The following is a 12800-nucleotide window of genomic DNA, read 5'->3' on the forward strand; positions in this document are numbered from 1 at the left end:
GGCAGGATCGCCTCCATGCGGGCAGGGCTCTGGCGTGTCGTGCGTGCCGTGTGTGGGGTTCACGTCCTGCACTTGGAGAATGAGGCTCACGTGGGCCGGGGCAGAGTTCTGGTGCGCGTGTCGGAGTGACCCGGCTGGTTCCATGCCATCAGTTTAGCGGTGGGTTAGGGAGCCTGCTGCGGAGATTTCAGGACTCACAGACGCTGGGAAGGGAGGGGGGACTGCCATGTCCACAGGACAGCCCTCCGACACCCAGACTCGGGGACCTCAGCCAGGCGGACCAGCCCTCGGGGATAGGCTCAGGGGATGCCCACACCAGGTCTTGAAATGCAACTTAGATCTTTAAATGCTCCTCACAAGCTTGTCACGTTTCCCACACAAAGACCACCTGTGACCTCCCCAGGCCTCCTGCCCGTGGCCGCACCAGGGTCTTCCTCAGGCTGAGCCCTGAGAGTGGGCATGAGTGTGCACGTGACATGCATGAGCTCAGAGAAGTGTTTGCGTGGGATAAATGAAAGGTTCTGCTGGTTGTTGGGGGGAAAAAGGGGGTGGCTTGTGATAACCCTGAGGCATCCCTGTGGGCAGCCGGGGAGCTCTTTCCCCTGCTTGGGGTCGGCGGTGGGGGTCTCTGGGGTTGCTTTCTGTGTCCTGGGGCTCAGTGGGTGTCCACCTCACCCAGGATCCCTGCCTGGGTGCCCAGCCCCCATCCTGAGGTCACTGCCTGTTCACTTATAGACAAGCTGGCCTGACCTTGCTGTTCTCAAGGTCATGAACCAACAAGACCCTCCCTAGACATGTAGAGGGCCGGGGCGTGTCCTCACCTGACAGCTGTCCCAGAGACCCAGCATGTGCAGGGCGTGCTTGCACCCCAGAGCCAGCGTGGGTCTGCCCTGGCGCCTCCCACCCGTGGCCCATGACTGGTTCCAGTAGACCGGGGGGCAGGGGGGTGAGAGGAGGGGTCGTGCACTGAGTGGGGGGTCATGAGATCGTGGCAGAGGGGAGCTGGCATTGGGACCCCGAGTGTCTGGCAGAAGGCCTGAGACAGTGCGGCAAGGAAAGGGTCTCTGGAGGGTGTCTGCGCAGGGGACAGTGGCAGGAGAGCTGTGGGAATGCAGGGCACTAGTCAGGGGAGAGCTGACCGTCTGGGGCACGGGGCGCAGGTGGGGGAGAGAGCTTCTGTGGAGACCAAGGGGGTCTGGTGAGTGCCTGCCTGGCTTTGAGCGGGAGGCGTGGCGGCCCCACACCCTCCATCCTCCGGTCCTGCCCCCTCTGCTCACCTGCTGTAGCTTTTGCATGAAACCGCACAGCATCTCCTTCCATATGGCCTCGCCCCATACTTGGGGTACGTCCCAGGAGATGAGGGCAGAGCCTGGGGGTGCTGGCCTGCCAAGCAGCAGAGTCCCAAATTTGAGATCAGAAATTGGGCCAGTGGAGCTCAGTGGATGACAAACTTCCCCGCCATCCCTGCCCTGCCCTCCTGGCCCCAGCCTGCTGCCCCACCCCACCCTCCCTAACTGGAGGGCAGCACTGAACCAAAAACATGGTGGTTTCACCACAGGCACAGAGAAGGTGCGCCAGGCCCAGGAGAGTGGGCAGCTGCACGTGGTGAACCCCGACTGGCTGTGGAGCTGCCTCGAGCGCTGGGACAGGGTGGAGGAGCAGCTCTTCCCACTTAGAGATGACTACGGCAGAGCGCAGAGGTGAGCAGCGTGCAGGTGGGCAGGGCACAGGTGGGCAGAGTGCACAGGCGGGCACCAGGCCCTGCTCGGAGCTCCGTGCAGTTCATTTCATGGCACCACTATAGCTGCCCAGGCCGGGCCCTTCGACCCTGGTGTGCAGCAAGAGACAGGCTCAGAGGGCGAGGGTCCTGGCGAGGGTCCGCACCTCCCTCTCCAGATAACTCTCACCTGTCCCCTCCTGCCCGCGCTGCCAGTACTCCAAGTTCTGCCGAGCTTGGTTGTTGTGAAACCCACCTGTGTGCCTACCGCCACCCAGAGAAGAGCTCCAATTGATTTTCCAACAGCATGGCAGCTCGGCTGCAAGCAGGTGCTAGAGGTGGTTATGCAGACCCTAAGAAGGTCTCACAGGGTCTGACAGGGCCCAAGGGCAGTGGTGTGTGGGTGGGTCGGCAGCATCGGGCTTCGTGGGGAAAGTGGCAGGAGCTGGGTCTGCCGGTCTGCTTGAGGAAGGGTCAGGAAATGCTTGTGCACCTGGTCAGGGTGCGAGCGCTGTAGGTAGAGGTCAAGTCCTGAAACAGGCCTCGGAGCAGGAACTGCAGCCTGGCTGGGGTTGTGTCTGCGGGGCTTGGTCTGGGACAGAGGCAGCCTCAGGTGGGGGCCTGCGTGTGGCCCCAGGGCAGCGCCCGCGCTTTCTCACAGCCCCTGTGCTCCATCCGCAGGGAGGACGGCCCCACAGCCTTTCCCGGCAGGCAGGGAGCCCTTCCGACCGCCTTGTTCCATCCGATGCCCATCCGTCCCAGGGCCCAGGCTGGCCCTGAAGTCCGGATCTACGACGCCAACACGGGCAAGCTCATCCGGAAGGGCGCTGTGGGCCCCGGGCCCCCCAGCCCCCTGCCCTCCGCCGCAGAGCTCTCCTCCTTCAGGTACCTGTGTGCCACAGCCAGGGTTCTTACTGGGGTTTTCAACCGTGGTCCTGGCCCACCCGGTGTTGGAGCAGCGTGCTAGCTGTGTGTGAGGTTGGGGGTCTGCCTGGGCCTGAGTCAGTGTCAGTGTCCCGGCTGGGGGCAGCTCCCCAGCCGCTCATAGTTCAGGCCTTTCTGCGTGGTCTTCTGTCTCGTTCTGGGCCCCAGTGGGGGCCCTGGATGCACGCGTGTGCAGGCATGTGCTCGGTCTGCCCTCCACGAGCTGTTCGACTTGCTGTGAGTTGCTGTGTCCCCGTAGGAAGGTGCACCCTCCCTCTGCCCTGGTGCCCCACGTGTCTGGCGAGCCTGTGCTCCCCGTGTGGCTCCCCCAGTGCTCCTTGGGGATGGCGGCAGCCCTCCTGGTCGGGCCCCTGCCCTCTGGCCTTCTTCACACTGGGGTGGACTCAGTGGGGGGATGTGGACAAGCCCTACGCCAGCCCCGGAATGGAGCTGTGGTGGTGCACAGACCCCCTGGCTTGGGCCAGCGTGAGGGGCTCTTGCTGGCGTATCTTGTTATTCGTGACTCTTGGTGTCCTTTCTGATGAAACTTCATTTGCTCCAGTGGCACCACTTCAGTCACTGGGAGAGTGAGTCTGTGCCTCTGCTCCCGCTCCCGTGCAGCCTCCCAGCAGCCCCATCCTTAACCAGCAGTGCCAGCGGCTCTGCACAGAGCAGGCCGGGCTTCAGCCCCGCGCCCCCTCCCCGGCATGCGCGTCGTCTCGCTGGGGAGGCCTTGTACCTTTGCTGTTGGGCCAGAGAGGTGCAGACCCACACGTGGACTAGCAGTCCGGGTTTCACTTCAGAGGACTGCCTTTTTGTGTCCTTAATTCATCCTTTTCCATCCGTTTTTGTTAATTTTTTGCCTCGTTGCCTCCAGGAAATGTTTACTGCAAGTTAGGAAAATGTTGAGAAGAAAGCTTTGCCCACTTAAATATGGGAGGGGGGCGCCTGTCCTGGCTCCGTGTCCCAGGGTCTTTACTGAACTTTGCTGGATTCTGTGCCTTCCTTGAATTTCTGGAATGTTGGCGTTTCTGTATTTGCTCACATTTTTGGCTCAGCACGTTTAATGAATAATAGTCACTCTAAAAACTGTCTTGAAATATTTTCCACAGTGGCCTCATTCTGTACCCCACCTTGTTAAAGCTCTGTGGTGATATGATATCACTTGAGGTAGAAACCTGCTACGGTGCTGCCTTACCTCGGAACTCAGGGGGAGGACAGCTTTGGGTGCCGTCTGTGTGCACCGCTGACCAGCGGAGGGAGCATGCGAGGGCACGGGCTCGGCAGGAGTGTCGCCTCAGCATCCAGGGCGATGGTGCCCGTCGTCCCGCAGAGGCTTGGGTCCGTAGCTCTTCTGGTACCAGCCTAACGTCAGAGGCAGCTCTTCCCTTAGATCTGCCCCTCCCATCCCTTCCTTAAGCTGCTGACCTACGAGGACTTTGGTAGCTCTGCTTGGGCGTTGTGTGTCTGCTGCCCCGAAGCGTGGGTGTCAGCATGTTGATTTCTGTGGCAGAAAATGTCTTCAAAATAGTGAGATCAGCTTCCTTTCTGAGGCGCCTTCATTTGATCAGTGTTCAGGCTCCTCCTAGGGAGGGGCCGGTCCTGCCGGGACCGTGGGGCCGTTGCTCGTGGGCTTGGGGATGCGGCTTGCAGGTGAAGGGCTCACATGGTGAAGATAGCTGGGCCTTGGGGACAGGGTCAGGCCCAGTGGAGATCCTGGAGAAATGGCCACAGAGTTCCCATGAGATGCTCTCAAACACAGATAGCCGGATTGTGTGGCACCAACTGGCAGCATGAGGAGCACATGCCCAGGAGCCACCGAGCTTGGGTGGGCTTCCCCCTCGACTGCTGAGCCAGCCGGAAGGCGTTCAGGGACAGGGAGAGCTGGGCCCCCAGGCAGGGCAGTAAGGAGCCACGTGCGGCCTTTCCCTGAGGGCCCTTGGCAGCTCCTGGGGAAGCCCCAGAAGGCTGTTTCTTCAGGACTCCAAGACCGAGGTTGGGGTTGAAGCCAGCAGAGTAACCAGGACTTGGGAAGTAGGATCGGAGAGGTCGCCAGGACCGTGGGCACCAAGTTCCAGCCCCGCGGAAGGCACGGGAGCCTTGAAGTAGTCGTGGTTACCCCGTTAGGAAAGTAGGGGAGCAAGAAGCCAGTTGAGAGCAAGAATTTCAGCAGAGGATTACAGTCTATGAAAATAATCAGACATTCTAAAACTAGGGAATACAAAGTGTAAAAATATGCAAACTGGAAGCACTCAGGGAAGAATGGGGAGAAGGTTGTTGTGAGGACCCAGTGCAGAGGGCTGGTGCTGCAGCCGCTGTCCTGGAGGACGGAGGTGTGTGGGCATGCCAGGGAGAGGGCTGAACCTCTGGAAAGCCCCCTCCCGACCAACAAGAATGAGCACACGCACCCTGCAGCTCAGGGAGCAGCGCGGGCGATGGAGAGCGTTGGCCTCATGATGCTTTCAGGCCGCAGGCAAGAAAACCTACTCCTGCCGTGTGGGTGCCGGGCACTGTGTATACAATGTGTGTGTTGTGGGCTATTAGTTATTCATGTTAGTGGTATGTTAATGCTTTAACATGTTATTGACCCATGTAACCCATAGATGTATAATCACACAATAGATTGATTTTTACCTCTTAGTCTTAATATTTATAGATAACAGAAAAGCTTAAAGTAGGTTTTTTTTTTAATTGTGCCAAGTATGGTAGGGCTCATACTCCATGAGTGAGATCACCTAAGAAAATCGGGCCTTAGCACTCCTCAGGCCGCAAAGCGGAGCCTGTCACAGGAAGCGGCGTGCCGTGGGGCCATGTGGAGGGCCAGCAGGGGAGCAGTCCTGGCAGGTCAGGGTGGGAAGGGTGGTGAGGGGGCCGGCAGGGGGGCCTGGGCCCCATGTTCCTCCAATACCCTGGTGTCCTGAAAGGGACCTCTGCCGCACTGACTCACCAGGTGACAGATTGTGGGGCACGGGGCCGTCCTGCAGGTGGAGACCTGAGGAATCTGCTCCCATAGGACACCAGTGCTGGAAGGGTGCCGTGGGTGTGGAAGATGGGTACTTGCTGTCTCGGGCCTTCCCATGGGGCACCCGGCTCTGCCGTGCCCTGCCCTCAGCCTGCGGTCCGTGTCATGGCAGGAGGGCAGAGGAAGAGGATGCTTCCTGCAGGAAGGGCGCTCTGACGCTAGTACTTCCCACCTCCGGTTTTGTCCATCAGAAGAGCAGCCTCTGTGTTGATGTCACCACTGTCGGGCGCTGCTGTGGTGGGATGCCAGAGCCTGGTGGCCCTGAGGAAGGCTCGCTGCGTCCATGGGCTGCAGCACCCTTGGGGGAAGCCCTGTAGGGAACTGAATCAGGTTTCCGAAGGTGTCAGGAACCGCGTGTGCCATGTGCTGACCCTTGGGGAGCCTGTTGTGGACATACCTCCCTGGGCAGCCCTGAGGTGGTCCCAGCCTAGATTGATTTACACCACAGTAAAGTGGGCTTCGTAACACTTAAAAGTCAGGGATAAACAAAGTTTGTTGTGTCCTGATGGCCATGTGGCTTCGATGTCTGTCCAATCTGAATTTTCACTTGTGGCAGGAAAGCTCTGTGCATGGAAATGGGACTGCAGTAATGTCATTTTTAAATTACAGTTTTCCAGTAATGTGCACATGATTGAAAGCAGTCATGAAATTACTGCTGCCCTGATGTTCACAGAAGCAGATTCATCTGCTTTTCATGTTGAAAATAAAATCACAAATATTTGAACTATTTCTCTTAAATGTAAAGAGCAAAGGCATATTACCTTAAACTATTTGGAATGCTTAAAAATTAGGCTCACACTTGTTTTTGGACTATTCAGCCTTGCCTGAAATAAGTGACAGAAGGTTAGGAATTTTTAAGCTAAGTGAGAGGAAATAAAGTGTTGTCTGAAAACAGACCTGCAGATGGCAAGTTGAACTTGTAAAGTTGGACACCTCTCTTTTACTGTATAACACTAATAATCAGGCAACAGGTAACCACTTATTTGTTCTAGAATGGGCATAGTTCATGTGAACAGCAGTAATTCAGCTACCAGCAACACAATAAAGAAACAAGTATTTCAGTTCTGCCTTTTCTGGTGAAAACACACACACACTGGGCTGGTATTTATTCTAATGAGCTGACTTTTGATTAAATTTTCTCCACCAAAATATTAATTTTTTAAGCTCTTGCTAGCCCATTTGCATATATAAAAGGGTATGAGTACAATTCAGTAAAGCATATTAACCATATAAATATTGTAATGAGAAACAGCATACTTCCTGGTATAGTTTATCCTATCAGAGGCATGTATTTTTTTCTAAATAACCTCGTCATGTTGACTACACTGTGTTTCCCATTCACTTGTATATATGGGAAGCTATACATTTGCCTAAAATGGATGATTATTGGTACAGCATGCTGATAGTTCTGTTCTCAAAACTGAAGGAATGACCAGTGTATACGAGAGAGAAGGAGGCCCCTCCCTCCACACCCTTGACCCATCCAAACAGCAGTGAAGCCCAGAGGAAAGAGGGCCGGGGGCAGCCTTATAGTGCTTCCTTTTTTGTAGTTTAAACACGATACCCCCATTTTTCTTGAGGGCGATGAGGTCTGCACGTCGTCCTCAGTGTCCCAGCGAGGTTGGGGACAGCAGCGAGGCTCTGAGGCCCCTCATACGGCTCCCAGCCCCCAGAGCAGCAGACGCAGGCACAGCACCGGGGGCATCACGTGCATGGAAGGGCACTCCCAAGGTCTGATGCTAGGTGGACACGTGTGGAGCTAAGCTTTAATCCTCTTCCCAGTAGCACTAACCGTGACATGGCAGGAAAGCCACAGCGCCTTAAGTGTGCACTGGCTCTGGAACAGGAGCCCCCTTGAGGGGGAGGCCGGCTTCCACTGTCGGCTTATCACATCAGTATCGAATGGTCTGACGAAACGGTATAGACATAGTCCCGGACCGTCTTTTCCTGTCCTTTGTGGACAGGTGTCTAACTCTGGCCCACTGTGGTCTGTTTCTTAAATTCACTCTCACATTTTTCCTGTTTTTATGGTCTGCAGTATAGAAATGATTAGTTTTTTTGAATTTATGGCCTGCTTGACCTTATCTTGAAAATAAATAACATTTCCTGCTGGTTTCTAGGAAAGTGTTCATCTCTCTCTCTCTTCTCATTTTGCCCTTTGTTCTAAAATTCCAGAGCAGAATGGATCTCTGTGAACCGTGTGGTTTGTTGGTGAGAGAAGGTGGGCGTCTGCTCCTACCAGGAGGAAGCCCAGGCATGTCTGCTGTCAGCCTGGGGTCGGTAGACCCTCTCCAAGGAGGCCCATGTGGGCACGCTGACCAGGCATCACGTCTTTCATAAGATAGTTTCTGTTTGTACATATGTGTTTGCTTGCCTAGCCCGAGAGTCAGGAATCCGATTCAGTGCTAAAGGTGGGTTCAAACCAGCCTCCTCATGCGGCACCTGCCGAATTCGTTTCAGAGCTGTTCAGCCACATCAGCAGCAGATGTTTACTGAAGAGTCGCCGGATCCTCAAGACGGAGAGCAGCCCGGTCCTTCCAGAAGAAAGCGACAGCCCAGCATGTCAGAGACAATGCCGCTGTACACGCTGTGCAAGGAGGACTTAGAGAGTATGGACAAAGAGGTGAGCCCCCGGCGTGCTGGGCCCGGTGCCCCAACCCTGTGTGCCCCAGCGGCCCAGTGTGGCGCACCGTGCCCCTGCCCGCCTGTGTGGCCTTGGACTGGTGCTCCTGTCTTCCATGGGATGTTTCCATTACAGGACCAGTGGCAATGTGCGCAATGAGGGGGCTTTCCGAGGCAGGTTGGTGACCCCGCCGGTGGGGCCTGACCCCGGCTGGAGCACGTGAGGGCCGGAGTTCTGCTGAGCGGCCTGCTACGTCCAGGACGGCCAGTGTCCGCCTGCCACAGGGAGGAATCCGAGTCACTGCCTGCTCGGGCACACGCATGTGCCTGCCTGGCAGTGACCCGTTTTTGAGGCAGTGATCCAGTGTTTGAGGCAGCATGGCAGAGTTTGTTTTCAGATGCTTAATTGTGGGAATAAGGATAAAGGACCCCAGACCCACTTGGGCGATCAAGCACAGTTGGGGTTTCCCTCTCGGCGTTGTCTGTGTCTTGGCTCGTCTCTGAAAGCCTCCGCAGCTGGTCCGTTCAGTGGGTCCTCTGATCCCACTTGCCGGTGTTCCGTGGGGCCCTCACCTCTGCCGCAGGCCAGCCCTTGGAGAGTGGCAGCAAGCTCCTGTGGGTCAGGGTCTTGAGAGGTGCTTTCCCGCCCGGCAGGGGGTCTGCCCTGCTCCACCCCAGGGGCTGCTGTTATTCTGAGTGATGGTAGGTTGTCCCTTAGTTTCAAAATGTTGAGACAAAGCAAGTTTATTCCAAAGCTACCGAGGACCCTAGCTTTGTGGAGGGGGAGCTACAAGCATGGTCGTGGCAGTATTCTAGTTAGCGAGTGCATGGTTACTAATGCCTCCATGGCATTTTGCCCAAATTCACTCTTTGTTCTGTGTGTGGCAGGTTAGAAAGTGCATGTCCCAGCGGCACGCCTTCCAGCATCATGTTTTCGTCCGTGACCAGGTTTGCCAGCATGTCTGTGCTGTCAGGCAGGGGCACCAGCAGGGGGAGAGGGGCTGTCACGGTGTCTGCTCTGAGCCGATAAGCAGCTCTGGGCAGGATGGGCCCCCAGCCTGTCGGTCATCATCACTCAGCTCAGTCCTGTGACAGGGGGCTGCAGGGGCAGGTGCTGAGGGTGGGGTGTGCCACCTTAGGGGCGCAGCTGCAGGGCACGGGCCCCTCTTCCCCCTCGCTGCAGCGGTGAGACCATCCTCTGTGCCTCGTACCGCTCCAGGAGTGTGAACAGCACCTTCCCCAAGCCCACGCGTGCCTGCAGACGGCAGCCATGGCCGCGGGGTCCCCCCCTCCTGCCTGTGCCCGTCCCCAGCGTCTGGCCCCACCGTCTGCGCCACGTGAGTGAGTGTGTGTGAGTGTGCGCACACCCTGCACACACCCCTCTGTGCTCCTGCCCGGGCTTGCTGCATCTTTGCACCCTGTTTCTACTCCCCCACTTAGTTGTTGCTCTGTAACTAGTTGTTGACTAGAAATTAAAGCCATTTTTGCTCCCGATCATTTTGTCTCTCGGTTGGTCCCTCTCTGACCCTCTGTGGCCGCTGGCTAGGACTTGATTGTTTCTTTTTGTCACTTTTTGAGGTTGATGGAAGGTTTTGTAATGGGATACCTGGGTCACAGCTCCAAAATAGACGGAAAGTTCCACCCTTCGCGTAGAAACACACAGCCACCTATTCTGAGAGTTAAAGATGTACCACTGTTGTGTTAAACAAAATGAGCTTTTAGGTTAGGGAACTGAAGCGTCCCTAAATGGTCAAGCCAACTGACAGCTGTCTGGAGGAGCACCTTTGACAGGCCGGGAAAGCTCAGCGGCCAGAGAAGACGTGGAGCAGGGCTGGCTCAGTGCTGTGGGGCCTCGGTGGGGCCCCGAGAAGGCAGGCGTGGCCATGGGTCGGGGCTCCTGTGACCACGGCTCTGACCCGTTCCCGCCCCGCCGTGGAGCTATGCTGTGGCCTGGGGCCGGGTCCCAGGAGTGTGGGGTTCTCTCGCCTCTTCACCCTGTGGGCATCCCCAGCCACACAGCTGCCGCAGCTTGAAGGACTTGGTCTGAGGGAAGACACCCCAGTTCTGTCACGAGTGGACCCAAGTCCCAGGCTAACTCCGAAGAGCAAAGACGTGGGTCAGGGCCAAGGAAACTAGCGCCGAGAGGCCCGGCCTTGGATGGGACCTGAGGGTACCACATGTAGCTCCCTGGGGTCTGCAGACACCCAGGCAGGGCCCTGTGCTCCGTCACCTGCTGAGACTCGAAACTGTTCTCCAGAGGCTCTGAGGGGAGGTGATGTTCGCTGCCCAGGGCCCAATCCTGACGTGACTCAACAACAAAAAACAGGAAGCTGGCCTATTCCCAAGAGGACAGCCCAGCCGCTGGGATGGTCAGACGCACGGCCTTGCTCGCAGGGAGGCAGGCACCCCAAAGCGCAGGGAAGTCACGAGGAGCAGTGGGAGCTGTGGGACGGCAGGCTCCGTCCAGCAGAGGCACTGAGGCCACACGTAGAACGGAGATGCCAGGGTGCGGGTGAACTCGCAGACACCCCAATCCCCAAGACTGGAAAGGAAATGGTTTCAGCCATTGTGAAATCGCCAGAGCCCGGGAAGAGGAAGGCGGTGCAGAAATTGTGCCCAAGACCCAGGACTGGGGGAGAGGCGCAAAGGCATTGCTTTCCAGGACTCCTGGCCAGCCTGGGCCTCATGGAGGGCCCTTTGTGTGTGCCCTCGGCTCCTCTCCACAGGGCGGGTCAGTCGGCAGTGTGGGAAAGGCCACGGGGCCTGAGCAGTGTGGAAGCTGCTTTGCTGGGTGTTGGGGAGGAGGCGCTCTGAGGTGCAGGGCAGCGGTCAGCCCTGCTGCACACAGCTGCACAGAGCAGCTGGAAGTTCCCCCAGAGGTCAGCGGTCCGGATCAGGGGTGCTGTCACATGTGTTTTATAAGCAGTAGGTAGTTGTTCTCCTGGCAGACTGAATCCTGGTGTGTGGCCTCCAGCCCCTGGCTGGTTGCCCACTTAGCTTTCTTTCTGGGCTTGTTTTGAATGCTGAGATTGGGCGGGGTGCCATAGCAGCTTTTGTGCTGTGACCCGTTTGGGGCAGGATCAACTCAGCCACGTGACTCAGAGGTTTATGTGGGTTAGCAGGCTTCTCAAAGTTGCGTTTCACAAAAAAGCCAAGTTAGGGAAACTATATGTCTTGGCGCAATGCCGTGTTGTACCTTAGGCCCGTAGCCCTACAGCTGCTGCCATGAACTTTCCACACACCTGGTGATGATCGACACATACAGCCTTTAGGAAAAAAGCCTGAGATTGAAGGTAGTGTGAAAGCAGCGTTCTGATCCTGCAGTAGTGGCTCCTATTTCTGGCATGTCTGCCTGTGGGCTTCTTGAGGGTGGTGGGTGGTGGAGGAACAGGAGACCCCAGGGAACGGGCCTCCATGGACAGGCGGCGGAGCCAGGGCAGCTGCTCGGATGCTTGGAACGCAGCGTGGGAGGACGCCATCTCTGGGCCCCTATAGGCCTGCTGCACACTGTTGAGACCCAGGTCCAACACAGTTGGCACAATGCTGCTGCTCTTTTGAGAACATTGTCAGAGGAAGTTAATGTGACTTCAAGTGCTTTCAGCTTAAAAGAATGTGACGTTTCAAAGAGAGTTCTGGGATGTGTGTTCTCTGGCCGAGGAGAGAAATACGTCTATGTTGGTTCCAAATGCCTTTTAGGTGGTATTGCTGCAGACTTGACAGTGGTTTCTTCCCTGAGGCTAGAGCTGAGAATTCTAGAGATGTGCTGGAACGGTGGCCTTTCTGAGAGAGGAGCTGCCCCTCATTCAGGCCACTTGGTTCAAGTGTCCGCACGCGCTTTCCTCTCTGTCAGGCCCCTGATCATACCACAGGCCCTGCGTCTTAGGCTCTGTCCATCCCTGACCTCAGCCAGCTTTTACACTATTTCTGCAGGGCCAGAGGAGACCACCTGGCGTCAGAGACCCTCCTCACGCTCCCATGAGATGGCGGAGGAGGAGTGAGCTAGCAGCTGGCCCGGGGGTCTCAGCCCTGTCGCTGCCCCCTGCCTCGCCGGCTTGCGCCCTCCGCTCCGCGGCTCCGCCGCTGCCTGCTCTCTTGTCTGTTCTTCCTGCCTTCTGTTCCCATTCTTCTCCCACCGTTTCTCTCTGTGAAGGTCAGCGGTTGTGGTGAGATGCAGTGATTCGTGGTGATCCTGCAGCCTCCGAGTAGACTGATGAGACCTGATGTGGCCCGGCGCCCTTGGCGTGAGGGAATTTAGTACTAACATGGTGTAGAATGGATTTTGCTTTTCTCTTCACATACTTGCTCTCAGATTTTTTCCTTCTGATTTCGAAATATTACCTTAGCATTTTAAAAGTAATGTTTGTATGGCAAACAGCTCCTTGCACATTACTGTTCTCGGGAAGTGCGGTCACCTCTCTCTCTCAGCAAAAGCCCTTGGGTTGCATGCCCTCCTCAAGGTGCCAGGAAGCAGCAGAGGGAAGGCAGAGCAGATGGCACCTAACTCAGATAAGGTCA

The 12800-nt window shown here is 56.7% G+C and overlaps 1 protein-coding gene across 17 annotated transcripts in view; it reads left to right on the forward strand.

Moving 5' to 3' along the window:
* The window catches only part of CTDP1 (CTD phosphatase subunit 1), a 51957-nt gene that overhangs the window by 23523 nt on the left and 15634 nt on the right, over positions 1-12800 (forward strand). For 11 of the 17 annotated variants that reach the window (XR_005058331.2, XM_037007434.2, XM_037007431.2 and 8 more), the window contains exons 9-11: positions 1559-1700; positions 2399-2602; positions 8124-8286. Coding sequence is in view for 15 of the 17 variants with exons in the window: in XM_037007434.2 (XP_036863329.2) it covers positions 1559-1700; positions 2399-2602; positions 8124-8286 (509 nt within the window). In the remaining 2 variants the exon portion in view is untranslated. The remainder of the gene's footprint in view (positions 1-1558; positions 1701-2398; positions 2603-8123; positions 8287-12800) is intronic. The other 6 variants (XR_005058332.2, XM_073213262.1, XM_037007437.2 and 3 more) reach the window with 2 other exon arrangements.

Source organism: Manis javanica, chromosome 9 (assembly GCF_040802235.1).
Source record: "Manis javanica isolate MJ-LG chromosome 9, MJ_LKY, whole genome shotgun sequence".
NCBI lineage: Eukaryota > Metazoa > Chordata > Mammalia > Pholidota > Manidae > Manis > Manis javanica.